Here is a 23,943-nt window from a genome sequence, read left to right as displayed (position 1 = left end):
GGAATTTTTCAACAATTATTTCCGTTGAAATTTTTGACGGAATTTTAGTTAAATTCCATTGCAAATTGAGACGAAATTGTTCGACAAAAATATTTTGAGACGAAATTGTTCGACAACAATATTTTCTATCAAAAATTTTAACGAAATTCATTAAATAAATATTTATATTATGGCTGTATTTGTTGATATAAAAGTAAGGCTTTCAACAGAAAAAATTCCATTGAAATTTTTGACGAAAAAAAAATTCCATCGAAAATAAAGATATTTCTAGTAGTGTCTCTTATATGAACATCACCCCACATAATTCACGAACATCATTTCTATAATTTAAAAACTATAGAATTACTAAAAAAAATAAACAAAAGTACACTTGATTTCTGAAGCACTCTTTCTATAGTTTAAAAACCATGTATACTTCCTACAAATATACATGTCAACTCTACTCATAAAACACTCCGCTTTCAACGTAAAATCCATACATACCTGCATCAATACAAGTAATTTATTCATGAAACATTCATACTTTAAAAACCGTACACAACACGTGTAGAAATACAAGTCAACTTATTAATGAAATACTCCATAACTTAAAGAAGCATAAACAACAACGGTAGAACTGCATGCCTCCTATATAAATAGAGGACAACTTTATTTAAAAAAAAACACCCTTATGAAACTTAAAAACCACACACTTCGTGTAGACATACACGAAAACTTTATTCATGAACACCATATTCCAGAAGAAAAAGAAAAACCCCAAATTTGTCAATAGTTGTTGCAATGTTGTTATCCACTTATCATCTAATTGCATTCTTCCAGACCCATTGAACCTTAAAAAGGAAAAAAAGAACAGTTACATTAGATAGTTGCTGAAACTTAAATAACATTTTCCAACTTTAAGAAGAAAAAGAGAGGAAAATATGCTGAATCTATTCATGAAGGCAGAAATTAGCATCCAAACTATGATAAGTAAAAAATTCACGTTTACACCATATTTTATAAAGCTATGAGAAAATAAGAGACTATCAAATTTTGGCGTTTTTATGATTTCTTAACTAGCCTAATTTTCTAGTTTTGAAAATTATGAATCTCTATACATGCTAATCAAATTTAATCCATTATCATTTCTTAACTTTCTTTTCATTTCTCAAAATTAACTTTTCATGTTATCTTTTACTATTTTCGGATCAATATTTTCATGAGATTGAAAAAACAAATCCAGGAAAAATAACAAACTCACCGTAACATTCCATGTTTTCTGCTCTGTTGCTGCTTGAAAAACAAGACAACTAGTTTACAAGGCTAGCATGAGGGAAGGCAATGACAATAAGCTTCTCTCACTCATGAAACTCAGAAAAATCTAATTTTCATTAATCTGATTGTAAAATTACAAGAGTTGAATATATATACATCTAACTCTCCAAGAGAGCAACGAGAAATAATAACAAACTTTCCTAACCGTTCTGTTTAACTCTTCTAACAACTTCCCACCATTCTGTTAAGGTTAGTTGGCCAAGTATATCTATCTTCAACAACTGATACAGGTGGCTGTGATTCACGTGGGCTAGATTGTGATTCATGTGGGCTTGGAGAATTTATTGGGCTAATTGGATTGTGGTGTATTACTCACCAGACAACAATTTCCAGAAGCAAATTATTACCAAAAGTGAGGTAATCAGATAAGATCAAAATAATTTAGGTAGGGTACATATGTTTTTTTTTAAGTCTTAGGTAGGGTACATATTAATTTAACGTTCCGAATTCTTCATGTATAAAAACAAAGGGCCATTATTAGATGATGAAAATGATTCTCAAAGTTATAGCTGTTGGAGGAAATTAGCAAGGGATATGTTTTGAAATAGATCCAATAAAATTTTGCTGGTACGTTTAGCTTCCCATTAGTGCTCCGCACAACACAGAAATGATGCAAATTAAGCCGGTAGAGATCAAAGGTAATTAATCAGCATATATATTGCTTGTCCATGAGAACTAAATTAGCTACGTACCTGTCATTATACTAACTCAGGCTACCTCCTTCCTCAACTGTTCTCTGATCACATCATTTATATCACCTTCCCAACGTTCAAAGTCTATTGTCACCTTCAATTCTTCTGGTACTATGTCAGCATAACGGAAAATTTTCAAGTTGTGGCAATCGGAGAAATGCAATTCTTTCAAACATGTTAAATTCAAGGTGGAACTCCCAGAGTAAAAGCTCTCAAGTTTCGGCAACAAGGATAAACCCAAAAGCTTAGGCCATTGGAATGTGGTCTCGTCTTCTTCTGATTCATCTCTCTCTTTGGCCACTATTTCTTTTATGGATTTACAGTCATGTACATATAACTCCTCAAAATTAGGCAATTTTTTGGCCGTTGAGGATGTGATCAAGTATTTCATATCGTGGCATTTGAAGAACCACATTTTTTTCAAGCATGGAAAATTCAAAGTGGATCTCCCCAAGTCAAAGCTTCCAAGTCTTGGCAAAGATTCTAGAGTCAAAATCTCAAGCTTTTCAAATATTATCGCATATTCATCTGGTACATCTCCCTCTTTAGCCACTATTTCTTCCAAGGACTCACAGTCAGATACTCGTATCTCCTTCAGATTTGGCAATCTTTTGACGGTTTTGGCAGTTGAGGGAGTGAACAAGTACTTCATGCCGCTGCATTGGATGAATGACACTTCTTCCAAATATGGGAAATTCAAAGTGGAAATCCATGAGTCAAAGCTTTCAAGTTTTGGTAACAAGTATAGAGTCAAAATCTCAAGCATCTCAAATATTATCTCATCTTCACCTGATTCATCTCCCTCTTTACCCACTATTTCTATCATTGACTTACAGTCACCTACCTCCATCCTGTTTAGATTAGGCAATATTTTGCCAGTTGTAGATTTGGACAAGTACTTGAATACTGCTTTAACAGAATTACATTCCCTCACTTCCAACTCTTCCAAGTTAATCAGGAAAGGAAGTAAATGAGAAGGAAGTATGACATCTGTTAAAAATTCACACCCAACCACGACTAAAGAAGTTAAGTTGTCGAAACACCAGCTTGGGACTGTTTCTCGCTGAAGCCATACCTCTTCCAATATTGGATACTCCCCGAGATGTAAAGGAGAACAGGTAAACTACAGAATAAAGACATGAAACTACTCAGTACTTAATACTTATGTAAGGATGTATACTATTGTTGTTTTTAAATATGTAGAGTTTGAAATGAGCAATCGACAAAGTAGCTATGCAGTGAGTTTGCCCCCAAATTAGTGCCACAAGCAATCGACGGAGGTGTAAAATGTTAAGTTCCTCTAAACCTTATCTGTAGAAGTATATAAATGGCATTATGACCCAAATTCTTAAAAACCACAAATAATGTAAATGGTTAACAAAATAAATTGGAATATGCATTCATGCTAATAATTAATAGAAAGGTTACTAGCGTAATAACAAAATATTAGAGTCATAATAGTAAGGAAAAGTAGTATATAAATATTGTTATCCAATGCCATAATTTATCAAAAGAGATTTTTGGATAAGGCTCGTTTGAAGACATTAAATTCTGCATTTAAAAAGGAAAAAAAAGACATTAAATTCACACAAAAGTTGAGGTCATAGTTAATTGATTCAGATGAAGTACTTACTGGTTGTAGAAGAAACACCTTATTTACTGAGGTGTTAAGATCATCTTGGAAGACCAAATCATAATTTGAATGGGGCAAAACTTGAATTCCTCTAAAAGATTTTACTAAGGTGTTAAGATCACCTTGGAAGAACAAATCATAATTTGAATGGGACAAAACTTGAATTCCTCTAAAAGATTTGGCATGTATCAATCCTTGGGAAAAAAATTCCATCTTGGGGCAATCACTTATGTCCACTTGTATTAGAGAGGGTAACTGCAATGTATCATTGCCTGAATAAAAATATTCCAGTCTTGATAAATCTTTGAGAACTATCTTATCCAGCTGCTCAAATTTGATATCTTCTGAAGTTGTTTCATCTTCTGCCACTATTTTTTTGATCGATTCACAGTGACTGACTCTGATCTCCTCAAGGTGCCTTAACTTTTTTGCTGCTGACGATGTGAATAAATACATCAATTCATCACATCCCTCCACAATCAATTCTTTTAGATAGGAGAAAGATACTGTGGAATTTGTGGAGCTTCTCACAGAGTGTAGTAATGTTGTCAGTTCAGAACAGCTGAAAACATATAATTTGTGGAGCTTCTCACAGAGTGTGTTTAACCACGGTAAGTCTTCTGACCCGATGGACATGAGCCCACTCATTCCATACAAAAACAATGTTTTCAAGTGTTCAGGCATCCTGTGTTCACCAATTTCGGACACACTGCAATAGCTTATAAACATTGTTTCTAAATTGGGTGTCATCTCAAGTATTTTGTACGGCACCGTAGGGTAGGGATGCTCATATCCACTATAGATCAGGACAAGTTGATTAAAACATTTGAGTTCTTCCTTAGATTGTTCTAAGTTCAACCTTAACATGGAAATGTGTTTCTCATCCAGCCACAATTCCTTCAGGTTGGGAATAGCCTATTGAAGTCAAAACAAATGAGAATGTAAGGGCTGTGAATTACAAAACGAAAATAAAAGCTTGGCAGTGCAGATTCTGTATTACGTACCTTTAGATCCCAGACTGGGGATTGTCTGTCAATTGAAGTACTACTAACTTCGTAGTCACTGTTTGGATGTGCTCCTTGCTCACTTTGAAATACCTCCAAATTATCACAACGGTACGCACTAAAACTATTTAACTCAGGGCATTCCAGAGTGAATGTTTCAGGGTAGAAGTAAGTTAGCTGTGACAAATCATAAAGAACCACTGAGGTTAAACGTGGGAACACAAACTTTTTTTTCTCTTGTGCTGTTGTTGCCTCTTCTTCCTTTTCAATAATTTCTTGCAATTCACGACAAGATTTTATTTCAAGTTTCTCGAGCTTCTTAAGATTGTGGGCCAGGGCCTCAGGAAACAGAGTTTTCAGATTTGGACAATAGTCTACAAAAACTTGTTGCAAATTTTGAAAACTGAAAATTCCTTGATGATAGTTTTCCCACACATGCTTCAGCCCCCATAGCCATTGTAAACTCAATTTCTTCAATTTTCCCAAAACATCAGTGTTATTCATTTGAAAAATTACCTCTACATTGTCGCATTCACTTACTTCCAGTTCTTGTAAGCTATTTAAATAAGGAAGAACATGAGATGGAATTGCACATGGTTGAATTTCACATCTGAACAGCTTCAAAGTTTTCAAACTGTAAAACCAACTGCTCCGCAGAGCATTTTTATCACGCCAGGCTTGTTGTAGATCAGGATGTTCTGAAAGACTAATCTCGCCCATGCCTTCAAAAAAACTCTGTAAATATTGCAAATAAGTATTTCATCAGATTTATCGTATTTCTTCTACCCAAATGACAGCCTATAAACACCATTGCAGTGGTTTCCGAATTAGCATCTCTAAATTGAAAATAAAAACTCGAGCGAGTAATCAAATGGATTGAAGTTAAATATCAGTGTTAATAAACTTTGCATGAAAACAAATTCATGTGTTACATGAAAGATTCTGACTGCAAGAGTTCTTTCTCTCAGTTACTTCCACTTTGAAGTAAACAACAACAAACATCTATTTACTCTAATTTAATTAAATTTAAAGTGCATTATAATTTTAACAAACTAAAATATAAAAGTAAATGTATTTTTGTTTATTTACCTTAAAGCGACTTCTTTTTTTTTCCATTAGCGCTACTTCTTTTTTCTTATAGCCACGCTATTTTTTCTGCCTTTCAATTTTTATTTTTTATTTTATTTCTTACACTTGCACTGTTCTCATACATTTATTCTCTCTCCCCATTATACTCCTTCCTTCATTCCATTTTATTTTTATACATTTGAAAAAGGGACAAATATCTATCTATTTGATTTCCGTCAATTAACAGTTATAATTTATTGAAAATTACTAATTAATTAATAAATTTAACTCAATAAATTATAATCATTGATTGGCGAAAATCAATGATTAGGATCTAAAATAATACAAAATTATATCCTTTAAAAGGACAAACGTTTTTTCTTTTGAAAAAATGGGCTTTATCATTTTATTTCATTTGTTTCCTTTTCATTATTTACTAAAATCCAAACAAAGTCTTAAAAAAGGAAAAAAATTATTTGTTTTAAATTAATTTTGAAAAGGGAAAACAAAAGTAAACAAAACAAGGAATGAGAATTCAGTCAATAAATTCATTCAAACCTGCGTACCTTTTCCCTGGATATTTGTTGCAACGTAGCATTTAATTCACCTTTCCAGTAACATCTCTTCTCTTTTTCTTCTTCATTATATCTTTTTTTTGAAATTGGCACATCCCTGACTTTCTGTTTTTCTTTTTGTAAAATTGGCACATCCATGACTTTCTTTTTTTCTTGTACAATATATATTTTTTGTAAAATTGGCACATTCCTGACTTTTTCGGAGAATTTTTCCATTTTAGGACATGCACACACTATTAATTTCTCCAATGCTGGAAACTCGAAGATACAACTATTAGAGCTGCAGAAACTTCCAAGGCTCTTCAGTGACACAAGTTCTAGAGTTTCCAAATGTCTGAAAACAATGACAACTTCGCCTGCATTCTCTTCTTCTTTCCCTACAATTTCCTCCAGAGATTCACATTTGACTACCTTCATGGTTTTGAGTTGACCCAAGCTTTTTGCAGTCAATGGGAGTATTAAATTTTTTAATCCTTTACAATCAACCACTTCCAAGTTTGTCAAATAAGTGAGAGATACTGATGAAGGCACAATAGTGAACAAATTAGGACATTTGTTTAATACCAAGAACTCTATCCTTTGTAGAACTACGTCTCGTTCAAAGCCTATATTCTCAAGCTCAGGTAAGTCTATTAACTTCAAGCTTTTTAGCTCTAGAATGACCCCCAAGTTTTCAGTTTCAGGAAGATTTTTGTGAGGCACTACTTCTTTAAAGGAGCAATCACTCAATGAAAGGCTTTTCAGTTTAGGATTCTTATGAAGGAAAGAATATAGAATCTCAATATTCCAAAACCTAGATAAGTGAAGCTCTTCCAAGTTGTATCTTCGATTGTTCGCCTCCCCAATGTAGCTTTTTGACGACTTTGCATGCCACAAATCAATTTTCATGGACTTCAACTTACTGATTACCTATAATTAACAAATAAGTGAAAAAAATAGTACAAGTTAATATACATGAAAATAAATATAAGAAAATGCATCTTCCATGCCAATGAATAATATATTTTTTTTGCTACTTCTGTTCTAGCTTTTGCACTACATTCCTATAATCCTATGAATTAGAAGCAAGTATTAAGAGTTGAAAGGCTTATTAGTACCTCTTCAGGAAAGAGAGCTGACTTGCTTTGTGCATCTGCAGTTTTTTGGAATGGTTCCAGCTTGTCACAAAGTTCAATAGTCAGGTCATTCAATGCTGGGAATCTTAATTCACAGTCGTCTGAATAGAAACTCCTTAGCTTTGGTAGGTTCAAAATTTTGACAGTGGTTAATTTCATAAACTCAAATGTTGGAGTATGACTGCTTGTGTTGTTTTTTATACCTTCTCCCCTGGCAACCATTTCCCTCAATTCATAGCAATTCGACACCAAAAGGAATTCAAGATTGTAAAGACACTTGGCTACAGAAATTGGAAATATATTTTGTAAGCTAACACAATTATGAACCCATATCTTTCGTAGATTGTTCAAGTTGAGAAACCCTTCCTGGTCACTGTTCCATCTCCATATATTCTTCAATTTTGGGAGTGCTTCTAAATGAATGTCTTGCAAGTTGGTTCCATCAGCATCTTGTTTTTTGTTCTCTAGGTCAATTATGGCTTCCATTGACTCGCAATTAGTAACCTTCAAGTTGCATAGACTCCGAAATATTCCCTCCATGTAACGCGGAAAAACTGTGTCTAATTTATCACACTCCTCGATGATTAGAGTATCCAACTTCCCAAAGGAATACAATGGGACTTTAGCCCATATCTTGCTCAAACTCTTCATGCTACTCAATTTGATATTCTTCAAATTTGGAAAAATGCTACCCTGCTTTGGTTCACAATATGGTCATAAGTTAATTGAAGTAATAATTATGTCAAATATAATAACCCAAACCATTAAATTGAATAATTGGGAATTTTCCATAATTGAGAGAGATTATTTAGATTGAAAATTTAATTATTGTAAGAAGTTCTTCCCAGAGTGGGAACGACGTTCCCCTCGTGGGAATGACCTTTAAGAGTTGAGAACGACATAACTCACTTTTGAAGCAAGAATGCAAATAGTGAGATTTTTTGTGTAAAATTGCAGTTTTAAGAAACTTATCGGAAACTCAAAAATAATTTAGTGAGAAACTATTAAATCATTTTAGTGAATGTTAAAATCATGATTTGATGGTTAGATCATGGATTAGAAGAGGATTTATGATGAAAAGCTAAATGTGTAATTTGCCAAGAAGATATTTTTGGTCAAAAGTCAAAAAGTCAAAGATGACCATTTAGTCTTCAAGGATGCTTAAGACTAAAGCCACTTAAAAGCCTATTCACTTAGATATTTTCACCATTTCTCTTCATCTTTCTCATTGGAGAACAACCTCAAAACCATAAACCCTGTTAGAGAAAGAGCTTGAAACCTAGTTTGAGTTCTAGTAGATGAAATCCAAAAGTTCCAACACCAAAAGTGCTTAGAATCATATCAAAAACAAAACCTATCAACTAGTTTCCCTTGAGAGACCTTGTAGAGGGAGATCTTCTTTTCCTAAAGTTTAGGGAAAATATTTAAGTTTTGGTGTTTGGAGAGGGTTTCAACCCATTTAAAGCTTTGAAAGTCCTTCTCCAAGTATTCTGGGAGGATTTGTAGTAAGAAATCACAACTCATATCAAGTTTCATGAAGATTTGAAAGATTGGGGTCCTTGATGAATAGTAACTCATGAATAGTGATTTGTGTAGATTGGTTTTGAGGAGTGTTTTAGTTTGTGGAAGCTTAAAAACCAACCATTTCCTCAACCTAGTGAACTTGGTGGTGAGTAAACTAAACCTCTTTCATGTTTATATGATGTTTCATGGAAGTTGGGTTTTTGATGAATAGTGTCCACGAAAATCTGTTTTGGAAAAAGGATTTTCATGGTGGATTATTGCTTGTTTGATGGTATAGTGTGGAGCCAAGGGTCTTTCAAGAGGAAGATCAAGTAGTGGATCAAGCAACAGAGCATGATCTTGATTCTTGAGTGATTCAAGAATTAATGTGGTACTAGTGAGAAACAAGTGTGCACCTTGTGTTGTGAACACTTGGAAAGATTACATGAGCTTGAAGAAAGCATTGTGTAGGAAGCTTCAAGAGATAAGCTTTCTGTCCTTGGCGTTATAACTATGAAGCATAGAGATATGGGGATTAGTATACATGTACTGTTGGTGAGAGCCCTTCCATGCATAAGTGTTCTAATTACTTATAGATAATTGCTATAGCATCGTTACTGCATTATAGTGAAGTTACAATATTGGGGAAATTGATCCCAATCTACCTTTTGAATACTTGAAACCTATCTTTTATTGTGTTTTCTTAATTAATCAATAGCTTTACCTTAGTTTAACCTTTGTTTAATAGTTTAGTTATTAATTAATCCTCAATTATTATTGTTACTCTTATTGCTTCACATATAGCCGTAGCTTTACTCGATCTTTGTGGGTACAATGCTTGGACTCACACGTCCACTCTATTACTTGTGACACGTGCACTTACGTACTTGTATGATTGATTTATATAATTGATTGCAAAATAGCACAACAAATGTCCATATCTCCTTCGTTCCTTAATGAACGAGGCATATTATATATCATTTTAAAGTACCAGAAGTCTAGTTTATTTTCTCCAAGTTTCAGAATTTAAACATTCCCAGTTTGAGTTGGAACTGAAGCTGCTAGAAACTCTGTTTCACTGGCTATCAAAAGCAGGAATGACTTCTATTTTGAGGAACGACTTCCCGGAGAGGGGGAAACGACTTTCCCAGAGAAAGGAAAACAACATTCCCAGAGTGTGGGAACAAGGTTACATGTACAGGGAACGCCACATGTTCCAAGCTTGCACATGGCACAGTAAAACGCGTATAACTTAAGCTATAGAACTCCAAATTGATTGAGGCTTGGGCCTATGTGAAACTAACATATAGGGCTATAACTAAGGAAAATATTAGAGTCATTGGCTATGTGGATCATTCCCAGTTTAATTTTGAAGCTGCTGCCCTGTTTCCAAGAACTTGGTTTAAAGCAGTGGGCTTGCGACAGTTGTATCTTGAGTTATACAGATTCAATCGAGGCCTATGATATGCCGTTGAAAAACTCAAGACGTTTAGTATAATATAGTAAAAGATGGCAATTTATGGTGAGGGATGGCAGTCCCAGTTTTGGAAAACGTAAGGGTTGTTCAGTAATGATAAAATGACAGAGAGTGGTTTACACCATGTTAGTCTATGGGGGGTTTCATGGCAAGTGACTCAGAGTATGTTATCCCTTTTTAGGTTATGATATTACCTAATAAGGGATTGAAAAATATAAAAAAGATTAACGCTTCCGAATTATGTAGGGTCTACAATTAAAGTACTGATAGAATTGAATACGGAATTCGTTAATGGTAATAAACGGAAAAGAAAAAGAAAAAGTTTGTAAAGAAAAAGTTTATCCGTAATTCTAATCAATTACTTTGATTGTAACTTGGCTTAATATTATATTTAATGTTAACAAACCGGGTCGACACGGGGTATTATATCAAACATAAAACAATTTAAACCAACCATATCAATAAAGAGAGAGCAAGAAGATTTTTGAATGAGTGTAGGTTAAGATATTCTCCTGTTGCCATTACACTAATTGCAAAAAATATAAGTACAACCTTTACTAATTATAACTCAAACAAAATAAATCTTAGTATTTATCATTATCACAATATTGCACCTACGGATTACAATTTGTAATCTTAACTATAAGAGAGATTGATTATACATTATGTGAAAGTGTTTTCAATATCTTGTATGACCTAACTATTTAGATGTCCACATTTAGTAAGCTCATTAGTAATTGAACACATGACAATATATGGTGTTTCAAAATTTTTAATATCCTATGTATGTTTCAAAATAAGTTTCCAATATCACAACAACAAAAATAGAGTAAATACCATTTTTTGTCCCTAACAAAAATACAGTCCCCACTTTAGTCCCTTACAAAAAAAAATTAGTCTCGAGGTTCCTAACAAATTCAAAGTGGACTTATTTAGTTGAAATCGCGGTCCCTCACAAATTCAAAAAAGACCCACATTAGTCCCTCAAAATGACTAAAATTGGTCCACTTTGAATTTCATAGGGACCAACAAACTAATTTTGTTTTGTAAGGGACTAAAGTGGGAACCGTGTTTTTTGTTAGGGACCAAATAGGATATTTACTAAAAAAAAAAGATTTTCAATTCTCTGACATGCAATATAATGGGGATAACAATTCCACATGAAAATGATGGCATACAAAGAGATAAAAATAAATAGAATCTACTCCCACCAATCTACGTACCTCCATTTTAGCATCAAAGTCTTGGCCTTTATGAAAGATGTGTTGCATCTTCTCACATTCACTAACAAAAAGGCTTTGAAGATTCTTTAGATTCTTGGCCATTGGAAATGATAACAAATATTCTAAATTGCAGCAACAATTCACATCCAAGTGTAACAAATTTTGAAAATTGGAACTTAGTGAATATTTGACACTCCATATTAAATCAATTTGGATGGAGGACAACTCCATTCTCTCTAATTTGGAAACCTCAACCTGCAAAGCGACATACAAAGTTAGTGTCTCCTGAAAATCAAGAACTGATTTTGACTTTCTCAAGTGAGTTCTTGCTAAAGAAAAGTTGTTTTTTCTTAGGTTTACCGACTTACAAACTCCTTCCTTTTTAGTTTGAAAAACTAAAATATGAAACGCAATTTCAAAGGTAAAAGATAAATACATATGAAAAGTTTAAACACACCTTTTCATGGAACAATATTTTTTTGGTCTCTCCTCTGGAAAAGAATCCAATAAGTTCAGATAAAGATTTCAATGTCAAAGAGCGTAATTCTGGAAACTTAGGAAATTCAATTTCACTGGGACTGCTAGCATGGACAATCTCCTTCAAAGATTTGCATTGAGAAACTTCAATTGTTTCAAGAATTGTTAGAAGTCTAACCACTGAAAGTAAGAAAACATTCTTCAGATGGTCACACATATTGATCTTGATAACTTTTAATTTTTCAAAGGAGGGTGTTGAAAGATCACAGGAGCATATTTCACCCATGTTATTGAGATCATAGAGATGCAATGACTCCAATTTAGGAAAAACCTTCTCGGGATGTTGTCTGTACTTTGGATTGATAAGAGATTGAATTTCAGAATTACTTATAATAGATAAATGTTTCAGGTCTGGAAATCCTTGCATATTCAATCTATAAAAAATATCTTCAACACCGTTGAGATCTTCCAACAACAAAATTTCAACTCTATTGAACAACATTTTGATACCTTTTTGAGAATGGATGTCAAAACAAGATTTTAACTGTATTGCCAAAAATCTCGATGCTTCATACTTCTCTGGCATCTTGAAATCTGTCTCTAAGTATGCCTTCAAATCTCCAATAACAATCTTGTAACTATATAATTTGTCAAAGAATAAGTCTTTCGGCAAATGATCAACATTTGGGATTTGTATGTCTAGAGTTGTCAACCAATTCAAATGCCTCAACTCAGAAAGACTAGCATTTTCCCTTTGATTTGTCCCTCCTTCAATGTTCCATTCAACGAAGGTGTTTCTCATATATAACTCTTCCAAACTAATAAAACTTTTTATTACATTGGAAGGAATTTCTTGACGTTTGAAGCAATTACTAATGTCAAAAATTTGTAGCTTTTTTAATTCATTCAATTCAAGAGGCAATTTTTCAAAATCAGATCCTGAAAGACTAAGAATTCTTAACTTTTTCAATTGCCCCATGATGGACAATCCCTCACCTAGCATGCAACGCTCCAAACAAAGCATTCTGAGTTTTGTTAGGCATTTGATCGATGAAGGTAAGGGTGATAGGTGAAAGCCAGTCAATATCAACACTTTGAGTTCATTCATTCCTTCAAAAAAGTTATCTGGTATTTTCAGACTTGGATCAATATTGTTAACATGGAAGACTCTAAGTCTTGGGCATTTTAGAATATTAGGAAACCCTTCAATGATATCACATTGTTGTAAGCAAATAGCAGTGTACCTTTCAAGTTTATCCTCATCTGGCCATTCATCTATTTCTCCCTTTGTCATTGTAAATACATGTTTGTCCTCCTCGGATGCTATTGATAAAGCTGCACTACGAACAATAGCTTGCATGGTGAAATGATCATTTGAATAACTGTCAGACAACAAACCAGACTGTTTTAGCTTTCCAACCAATGCATATACTCTATCTTTAGCTTCCCTTAATCTTGAGATTCCTTGAAGAAAACCCAAACCAATGCAGTATTTAACCAAGTCCATAATTAATGCATCATGACCCATCAAAGCACAAAGTAAGAAAGTATACTTTATCTCTTCATTTTCTAAAAGATTGTAGCTCAACTTTGTAGAAAACTCTGGCTTTCCAATTAACTTTTGACTTTCAAGCTTTCGGTTAACATCCTCCCATGTCGAGCGGCTCTGATTTTTTAATGCCCTTGCAGTTGTAACTATATGCATTGGCAACCCTTCACACTTTTTGGCAATTTGAGCAGCTAACTTTTCAAATTCAGATTTTGTATCACCTATTCCAGACTTATTCTTGAACAATGTCTCTGCTTCCTTATCCTTTAAGACTTCTAAACAGAAAATAGAGTCTTCCTTCCCTTCCATGTGACTCGACAACACTTGTTTTATTTCAGAAATCAGCAAAACTTTGCACCCTTTATAACGGCTAAGTGTTTCTTTTGTTTTCGTCACATTGGAAGCACTAAGGGGCTCTTTGGTTTTCATCATACTTAAAGCATCTTCTGTTTCCTTCTTTTTGGAAGCACCTTCAGTTTTCATCTCCTCGAGGGACTTTTTTTCTTCGATATTTGTCAGGCCATCATCATCACCAGATGGAATCCCGAGCATATTGAAGTCCAATTTCGCCCAAAGATCATCAAAGATTATAAGTACGCTCTCCTTCTCGTTTTTTAGTCTCATTTGTATTCGAGTAGCTCTTGCAATCTCACTTTTCTCATCCAATGTCATCCCCAACATTTCAGCAATTTGTCCTTGAATTTTTCGTATGTCAGGATTTCTGGTTACATTTGCCATGGTCACAACATCAAACTTCTTCTCATCCAAGGCTTCCTTAGCAACTTCTTTGACTAAAGTGGTTTTGCCCACACCACTAAACCCATGAAGTCCTATCATTTTAACATTTGAATCTTCGAATGCTGCCTTAATCTTCTTCACAATTTCATCTCTCGATTGAAAGCTCTCATAACCAACATTAGAAAAAAAGGCAGCCAAGGAGGGTGGGCGAAGCCAATAAGAGAGCGTATCTTTCTTCGCTTTTTGTTGAAGTGCATTAACCTTCTTTGTAATATCATGTGCTTTTCTGCTTTGACGATACCTTATCCCCGGCTTAGGAAGGTAACCACCACTTGCAAGCAAGTCAAACACTGCAAGTTCATGGAGTTCTTCCTCCCCAAGGAAACGATCATATTCAGAAATTATTTTATTCACTCCATCTATCCAATTTTTAACTTCATCAGGAATTCCTCTCCCATATCGGTTTTCTTCCTCATCAACTTTGTGTTGAAGTACTTCTTTATCTTTCTTGAGATTCTGAATAGCAACTTCTAGTTTCTTAAGTCTTGTCTCGTACTCAAGTAGGGGAATCAACAGTTGTTGCTTTAGCCACGCCTTCAGTTGAGGTGACGTCAGCAACTTGCAACACCAAGCAGTTAAACGATCCATCTTTCATAATTGGCTTTACTGAGCTCTATATATAGATATAGATGAACTACATCTTCTGCATGCACATAAACAAAAAGATAATATTAATTATGATAAATAAGAGAATAAATTTAAATTAATAAATGGGATAGGTTAATTTGTGATTCCATAGTGCTTTCTCTGGGATGCAAATCAATAATAATCACTTCTTTATTACTTATTTTGAGATAAGTTTACGAATCTTATCTCCACCAATATTATTAATACAATTTGCTAACATTACATCCAATTTGAGCACAAGTAGCCTTATATCCATTAAAAATATTAAAAGAATTGCTAACATTACATTACACTACTTGATGAGTGTCTACAGTATTTGGGATCGACAAAAGTAGACCTACATTATAAATAAATCTCTAACATGTTTTATTGCCCTTTTTTTCTTGAAATTATATATTTGTGAACAAAAGTAGTTATGCTTTTTCATTAAAATTAATTGTTGGAAATTACATTAAACTAATCTATAATTTAAAATATAATTATATATAGTTAATATAAATTGTGGATTTTACCAAAAAAAATATATAAATTGCGATAGAATGGAAGTGTATGGTAAAAAGAAACGAGACTAAATGAACATACTTTTAATATTTTAATGACATGATAAGATCATAAGACTTTGTATTAGACAAATAGATGAATAAACCTTTAGTAGAAAATAATAATTATATTACAAATCGTAATCATAATGAAGTATAAATCAATAGTCACAGCATATATTAAGATTTAGAAGTTGATGTTCTAGCAACATAAAATAAAATACTGGAAATATATCTTGTTGCATACGCTTTTTTTCTTTTTGCTTATATTATGCTATAAAAAAAATTCTTTGGACAAGAAAAACGAACCATTTTTTTTATGTTTGAGAACTATATTTCATAAGACCAACTTACTTATATATATATATATATATTAGCGGATGTACAGAGAATGCACCTAAGGCCTGGTGCAGTCAAATAAAACTACGTCATTTTATAGTGTGAAAGCATTAAATATGGGAAATCGTAACCATACAAAGGTGAAAATAAATATAATATTTTTATTTTCTACAATTAATTTTGAATGCGAGCTTCCTTTACCCACCAAAAATGACGTAGTTTTTAAGTGACTGCACCAATGTTTATATGCAGTCACATTACAAACCATTTTGCTATATATATATATATATATATATATATATATATATATATATATATATAGCAACTGTGAATTGTTAATACCCTTTTTATAATCTGGTAGGGCCCTATGAACCTAGAACTCAACTTCCTCACTCCAAGAGCACGCCCAACACCTGTAGTCGGAGACAAACGGATAAACACATGATCCCCTTCAGAGAATTCAACGGGTCGATGTTTTCCATCATAATAACTCTTTTGGTGGCTCTGTGCTTTCTTTAATCGATCCTTAATCATAATAATCTGATCAGTAGTCTCCTGGACCATATCAGGCCCAAATAACTGTTTCTCACCAATTTCTGACCAACAAGTAGGCGCTCTGCACCTACGGTCATACAAAGCCTCATAGGAAGCCATGCCCAAACTGGCATGATAACTATTATTTTAGGAAAATTCCACCAAAAGCAGATACTTATCCCAAGCAGTCCCCTGCTCTAAGGCACAAGCCCTCAACATGTCCTCCAGGGTCTGAATGGTCCTCTCTGTCGAACCATCAGTCTGGGGATGATAAACCGTACTCAGTCTAAGCTGCGTACTGAGTGCCTGCTGTAATGCTCCCAAAAATCGAGAAGTGAACTTAGAGTCCCGATCACTAATGATGCTTTTTGGAACACCATGAAGTTTCACCATCTCTATTACATACAATCGAGCCAACTGCTCAGTAGAGAAACTTATCTTGACTGGAATAAAATGTGCAGACTTAATCAATCTTTCTACCACAACTCATATAGAATCAAAACCAGCCTGAGTTCTTGGCAATGTTACTACAAGATCCATAGAAATACTGACCCACTTCCATTCCGGAATATTCAAGGGCTGCAGTAATCCAGAGGGCTTCTCATTCTCAAACTTATATTCGTCATTTTATTTCTCTGAGCTCATTTAAGTTCACTTTTATTCCCTAAGGAACAGTATTAACAATTCATAGTTGGGTTTCTGCACCGTTTTTAACGAAATCCACTGTGAATTACTAACTGTGCACTGTTTGCACGCAAAATCGAAAAATTTCTAAACTTATCATTTTTGGTCTAAACATGACTTGTTTAGCACATAATGGACTTCCATATACTTATTACATCCATCTTCTTACTGATAATACCCTTTCTTTTCTAATTGTATATCAGTCTTCTCATTGAAAATATAATTCCACTGAAACATCAGTGTATCAGCCCTTTTACTGATAATATAATTCACAATTTATTGTACCTCAGTCCTTGTATTTACAATTTCATTGTATATCAGTCCTTACACTGATAATACAATTTACAAATTCTACTGGCCAAAGAAACTGCACTCTATGAATTACACAAGGAATCTCCTTGATACATACTAAATACAAAACATAGCATCATAACTCATACTCTAGTTAACTATTCAAGGGCTCTCCCCAAGAATAGCTAACTGACATGTCTTACATGCCTAGTGTGACTCCCAGGGTCAAGCCATAGGCAATCAACACAAATTGTAGTATGAAAATAACTCCCAGGATCAAGCCATAGGCAGTCTACATACCAAGATCACTGGTCAGGATTCTCATAACATACATCATCAGTGCATCATCATAACATCAAAAATCATATAATATCTATATGAATGTGAATGAATGCACATATACAACATATCAAACACTTATTCATAAACTGGGCAATATCTTTCTTCATACCAGACCACCTTAAATTTGGTTTCATGGCCTGATACATCTTGGTTGCAATAGGATGGATAGTATACTTATCCATATGGGCCTCAGCCAACACCTCATCCACCATCTGACCCTTCGGAACAATAATCCGATCTTTATAAAACTTAAGGCCGAGCTTATCAGTGAATACAAAGTCCTGTTCTTTCATAGACTGAACCCTTTCATCAAGTAATTGAGCCTCTTTAATCCGCTCTACTAACGAGTTCTGGACTACCGTAGTAGTCAACAAATACGAGCTATCCACTGAATTCACAGGAATGTTGAAATCCCTAAACTTTTCAATTAAATCATACTCAGAAATCATCAGATTAACTATACAAAGCGCCTTTCTGCTTAAAGCATCGGCCACCACATTGGCTTTACCTGGGTGATATTGCAATTCAAAATCATAATCCTTCATAAATTCCACCCATCGGTGTTGCCTCATATTCAACTCTTTCTGATCAAACAGATACTTTAAACTTTTGTGGTCACTATAGACAACGAAATTGGCGCTGTATAGAAAGTGTCGCCAGATTTTCAATGCAAACACTACGGCTGCCAACTCAAGATCATGTGTTGGATAGTTCTCCTCATGCGGCTTTTAATTGCCGAGAAGCATAAGCAACCACCTGACGTTGTTGCATCAATACATAGCCTAATCTAAACTTAGAAGTATCGCAATATACTTCAAATTTCTCAGCAGGATCAGGCAATATCAATACCGGAGCGGTAGTCAACTTCCATTTTAATTCCTGAAAACTCACTTCATATTATTGGGCCCACGCAAATGGGTTCCCTTTACGGGTTAACCGTGTCAAGGATAGTACCATCCTTGAGCCATCCACATTATGGTGGGGCTAGCTCTCCCAAAGGGGATATATTATTTTATTCAAACTTATGTTAATCCTCCTATACAGATCATTCTGGGAACGCAATGGCTGTAATAAAGAATGAAATTTACCCGGGTAGCCCCTTCCCTACCCGTGTGAATAATTCAAGCATTTTTCCATATTTATGAAATATACCCGGGTATCCCCTTCCCTATTCGGGTAGAGTAAAATTTTCAAAAAATACCCGAGTAGAGAGGGGAATACCCGGGTAGGCTTGATGGTCAACGGTCAAATAGAGGCAGATTGGTGTTATGTTTGTAAATAAGGTTAAATTTTTGAAATAGTTTATAATCAAGGTCAATTTGGTAATTAATTATTAAATAAGGGTTACAGTGGTCAAAAAGCCGTTCTTCTAACATAACTTTTCAATTTCCCTTATTTTTAAACAAACTATATGGCAAGTTTCCTCTTAATGTAAACATGTTCAAGTTCAAAAGCAAAATAATATATGCAATCTATCGACGGTAAAATTTTAGCTTTTTTTTTTGTAGTACAAGTGGAGAGCTGAAAGCCGGGGAAAACACAAGAAACAACTAAGTCAAGCTATCAGTGGCTTGAGAACAATCAGCTTCCATTGACCTTAATAGCTCCTGTGGTGGTCTAGCAAGTAAATTTTAGCTTTTGTCTCTTAAACTTATTTAAGGTATTTATTTTTGTCTCACAATTATTTTATTTTATTTTAATCCTAATTTTTTTCAAAGTTCATCAATTTCTACCGAACTTAATGAGTTTTTTAAACAAAACTTAAGATGACCACAATTTAGTCTCAAACTTCAAGATACCTTGTCAGCATGTACCGTTAATGGGCTTTAAACAGATTTAGAAAGAAATAAACGATAAATATTCTCTTTAATTTCTTTTTTTAATGTCACAGACACAGGTAAAGTATAATATTTAAATATTTATATAAATTTCTAATTAATTATTTATACAGATTTAATTTTATTTATAAAATCTATAAAGAAAAGTAACAAATTTATTAAATTCAAACTGTATTCAGAATAGATAGTGAATATTATTTATACTATCGCTTTAGTAATTTGGGTTACAAGTAACCAATATAAATAATAAAATGAAGGATATAGAATGGGAAAAGGATATTACCATTTAGATTAGAGCAGTTCTGGAAATCGCCACATGTTTGAAATTAACTCCAATTGCGAAAGCTTACTTTGACTTCTATGAAAAAACTGTAACATAAAGTAAGAGTCAGTCAAGACCATTTAATCACTCTCTAAACTTTTACATTATGGTATATGATGTTTCAACAAATTAGTTATAATATTGCAAACAATAACATAATTTTTGTTGAGTTTTCAGTCATATAAAATTTCATTATTGAAAAGAATACCCTCTTTAAAAATTATTTAAAATGGTGCAAATCAAATCTCTTTCTTACACCTTTTTTTTTATATAGAAATGCCTTTCTAATTAAAAAACATGTCAGCTTCAATAAGAATAATCTAGTGCTTAATGATTGTAATATAAATTATTTTTGTGCAAAAATTTCTTTTTTAATTAACTCTTCTAATTTATTTTTTTTGTGTTTAGCGACTAAACAAAATCAATTAAGTAACATATCACAAAAGTTTCGTATAAATATGCTTTACATCATCAACATACTTATTTTAGTTTCACAATAATACCAATAGCTTACTATCATATAAAAGAAATACTTAATTACAAATAAGTTCAATATAGAAGAATATATGAATTATGCATTTGAAGAATATTTCGACAAATAAGGACTCAGAAAGAGATTGGTAAGGACATACGATAACCAAACACAAAGGTGGAGGATCTTCTGCAAAGGAGTATGAAAAAGTCTAAAGGAGATATCATCGAGGATGAATCAATGCATAACACTAGCTCTAGGACTGGGGCTCAATTGAGAGGAAGGTGGCTCAAATAGCTATGAGGAAGATTGGATGGGCCATAACGAAGAAAATTTGGAGTGTTTAATGATAAACTTTATTTTGGTTCATTAAACTTATTAGTTATATGGCCCACCTCTATGATTATCTTTAAGAGTTGTTTATCATATTTTCTAGAATAATCTATTCTAGACTATTGTCTGGAAATTCTAAAAGGTAGTTGCACCTACCATCATCTGCCTTCATTAATATTTAGACTAGGAGATTGTGCAAAACTCTAAAGAATCATTATTTGTACCCTTCATATAAGAAATGTGTTAGCATAATCCTTGTCATTAGTTAAGAAGGTGTCATTAGTACAAACAGGTGTGTTTTCCATCAATTTATATCAAGAATAAGAAAAGGATTGAATAAAAACAAAAGTAGCCTCTTCCATCAATGTCTTTCCAATTCTCAAATGTCATTCTTCCAACAAACTGACATCAGAGCTATTAGATTCTTTCTAGAGAAGCAATGGAGCTTAACATTCTAAGCAGCAAACATTTCTTATGATAGACAAACATGCATTGTGTAATAATTATCTTTTGTTAAAGAAGCACAATATGCAAGATAAGTAAGACAGAAACAAACCTTCAACTTCAAATCCTGTGGATCAACAACAACCAGAAGCTCTGAAGAATCCTTCCTACACGCTACACAAATATTTCATATTCAAAATTATTTTCATTTACTTTCCGTCTTGAAAAAATGACCGTTTTCATTCTTTTATACAAAAATTAATTATGTCAAAATAACCAACCAAGGTAAAGCTTAAAAAAAAAAAAAGGTTATTTTCTTATCGTCATATTTATCATTTTTACAGAGAAGATAAAGATCAAATATTACATTCTAGTAAATGAATGGAACTCATTATTCAAGAAACAAACAACATTTCTGGTGTTAGATGAGTAAGACAGAAACAAACCTCAACTTCAAATACGGTGGATCAAGTTGCGATTGGTCTTTATTTCACCACTCAGAAGGCGACAGAAACAACTAGAAGCTCTGAGTAAAATAAGAAAGCTTTAATCCAGAAGTGACAAGGAAAGGAAGGGCTATAAAATGTTCACTTCAAAGCATTGAGATGGCTTTGAAAATGAAGTTGCAGAAATCAGGGTTGGTACATAGAGATTTGTAGCACAAATCCAGTGATTAGAGGAATCCGGATTTTATAAGCATTTGCTTTGAAGTAATATCCAAATACAGAGTAAAGACACTTTTTTATCCCTGACAAAAAAGCACGGTACCACTTTTAGTGGGTTACAAAAATAAATTTGTTACTTAGTACTTGATAAATTTAAGGTGTACTCGTCATAGTCCTTTTGAAAGATTAATATAGCTTTTTTTTAAATTTGTGAGGGACTACGATTTCAACTAAATGGGTCCACTTTGAATTTGTTAGGAACTAACTGACTAATTTATTTTTGTAAAGAACTAAAGTGAGAACATATTTTTTGTTAGGGACTAAAAAAAATATTTATTCCCAAATATATAAGCATTTATCTATTTCATTAATTAGTTCCTCTGTTCACCCTCACATGTTACAGCCTGGCAATAGCGGCCAAATGCATTAATTACAACCTCGAAATTTTAGAATAGAGCCAAGACTTTTTTTTTTTTTTTTTACGGAATAAATAAATCTCATGTGATAGAAATAAAGCTTCTCTCATGCTCTGAGAGCTTAATTTTTGTATTAATATTTTTTCTTTTTTTTCTTTTTTTTAAACTAATAGGTCCACTTGATTGTATGTGTAGGAAAAAAGCTTCTCTTATGTTGCATGAGAAAATATAATCTATTTTTCTATTTAATAAAAAATATAATTCTCACTTTTATTCTTTATAACAAAAATATTTAATTTTTGATTTCTTTATAATTTTAATTTTTTGAAAATATAATTTCTTAGAAATTTAATGAAAATTTAATTTAATCGTTAAAAAAGAATTAATATAATTTTTTTTATAAAAAACAAAAGTATGGACAATATTTTTGTTAGGATCCAAAATAAATTTTAGTCTTTAAAATAAGTTCAACTTGCTTTAGAAGTCAGAAGGACTGTTTGGCGTATAGTGATACAAGTTGCAATTATTGAACTTAAGCTTGATCTTTCTCGTATCCTGTGTTTGTTATTTAATTCTTCTTCACTATCTCAAATCATTTCCGAAGTCGTCTAGGAAAACTTTATAAGATGAGCTCGTATTTTCTGATAAACGTATTTTCTTTTTTAATGTTGCAAGCTAAATTATATTATTTACTTATTTATGTAATTTCTGATTATCATCAGTTTCTTTATATCAAATAAGAATTAAAGTGGCACTGCTTAAAATTAAATGTGAATTTGGGGAAGGAAATAGAATTAAATTCGATTTATCAAATAGATAAAAAGTTACAATATTAATAAACATATGATACCTAGTATTTTAAAATTACGTAAGAGAACTTGCTTAAAGTTTTTTAAAATATATAACGTCATTTTATATATAAATATAATTTATTATTTACTATAAATTAAATTTAAACTTTGTTCAGAATATTTAATAGAATATATAGCATTGTTATGCTATTTGTTTTACAATTAACCAATATAAGTAATGAATTGGTGGATATAGAAGAAGAAAAAATACATACTATTTAAATTAAGCCAGATCAACAATCCGTTATATCCATAAATTTAGTTGAATTACTGAGGGTTTACTTGGTTTCTGTGACATATAAATGTATTATAAAATAAGGGTTAATCAATATTACTTAATCAATATATATATATATATATATATATATATATATATATATATATATATGTATGTATATATATGAGGTAGGATCATTTGACACCAGTGTCAAATTTTAAATTTGACACCTCATCTGAGAGCCATTAGATCAAAAAAGATAAATGGTGTCACATGTTTACAAATCAGAGTCATTGATCTTTTTTTATCTAACGGCTCTCAGGCGAGGTCGCCTGAGAGCCGTTAGATAAAAAAAGACCACTGGTGTCACATGCTTACAAATCAGCGGCGTTGACCTTTTTTGATCTAACGGCTCTCAGATGAGGTGTCAAATTTAAAATTTGACACTGGTATCAAAGGATCCTACATATATATATATATGGAGAAGGTTATATTTACAAATTTTTTGTTTATAAATTATTACAAACTACATTGTGTCTGCCAGTAATATACTATAGTTTGTAAGTTTGTAAAAAAACAGTTTGTCAAAATATATATATGG

General features: G+C 32.8%; 2 protein-coding genes across 2 annotated transcripts; both read right to left on the bottom strand.

Moving 5' to 3' along the window:
* Nucleotides 1-650: 650 nt before the first annotated feature.
* LOC133313548 (uncharacterized) lies at nt 651-5,363 on the bottom strand. Its single transcript, XM_061514938.1, has 4 exons — nt 4,644-5,363; nt 3,640-4,554; nt 2,007-3,129; nt 651-830 (listed from the first exon to the last, which is right to left on the bottom strand). The coding sequence occupies exons 1-3, from the start codon at nt 5,361-5,363 to the stop codon at nt 2,023-2,025; spliced, it is 2,742 nt and encodes a 913-aa protein (XP_061370922.1). The 3' UTR covers nt 651-830; nt 2,007-2,022.
* Nucleotides 5,364-6,259: 896 nt separating this feature from the next.
* LOC133313547 (putative disease resistance protein At4g19050) lies at nt 6,260-15,016 on the bottom strand. The gene is made up of 4 exons (XM_061514937.1): nt 12,062-15,016; nt 11,605-11,859; nt 7,384-8,094; nt 6,260-7,195 (listed from the first exon to the last, which is right to left on the bottom strand). The coding sequence occupies exons 1-4, from the start codon at nt 15,014-15,016 to the stop codon at nt 6,260-6,262; spliced, it is 4,857 nt and encodes a 1,618-aa protein (XP_061370921.1).
* Between the last annotated feature and the right edge of the window lie 8,927 nt (nt 15,017-23,943).

The sequence above is a fragment of the Gastrolobium bilobum genome, unplaced genomic scaffold (assembly GCF_033153095.1).
Source record: "Gastrolobium bilobum isolate Gb01-03AN ecotype WA unplaced genomic scaffold, APGP_CSIRO_Gbil_v1 utg1078, whole genome shotgun sequence".
Classification (NCBI taxonomy): Eukaryota; Viridiplantae; Streptophyta; class Magnoliopsida; order Fabales; family Fabaceae; genus Gastrolobium; species Gastrolobium bilobum.
This window is presented reverse-complemented; position numbering and strand designations above follow the sequence as displayed.

What these genes read in the sequence shown, in the direction of transcription:
- LOC133313548 (XM_061514938.1), bottom strand. Translation starts at nt 5,363, where the DNA reads ATGGGCGAGATTAGTCTTTCAGAACATCCTGATCTACAACAAGCCTGG. An exon ending in CCCCAGTCTGGGATCTAAAG is followed by an intron (nt 4,555 to 4,643) that starts GTACGTAATACA and finishes TGACTTCAATAG; the next exon opens with GCTATTCCCAACCTGAAGGA. An exon ending in AGGTGTTTCTTCTACAACCA is followed by an intron (nt 3,130 to 3,639) that starts GTAAGTACTTCA and finishes TTTATTCTGTAG; the next exon opens with TTTACCTGTTCTCCTTTACA.
- LOC133313547 (XM_061514937.1), bottom strand. Translation starts at nt 15,016, where the DNA reads ATGGATCGTTTAACTGCTTGGTGTTGCAAGTTGCTGACGTCACCTCAA. An exon ending in AAATATTGTTCCATGAAAAG is followed by an intron (nt 11,860 to 12,061) that starts GTGTGTTTAAAC and finishes GTCGCTTTGCAG; the next exon opens with GTTGAGGTTTCCAAATTAGA. An exon ending in ACTTTGATGCTAAAATGGAG is followed by an intron (nt 8,095 to 11,604) that starts GTACGTAGATTG and finishes GAACCAAAGCAG; the next exon opens with GGTAGCATTTTTCCAAATTT.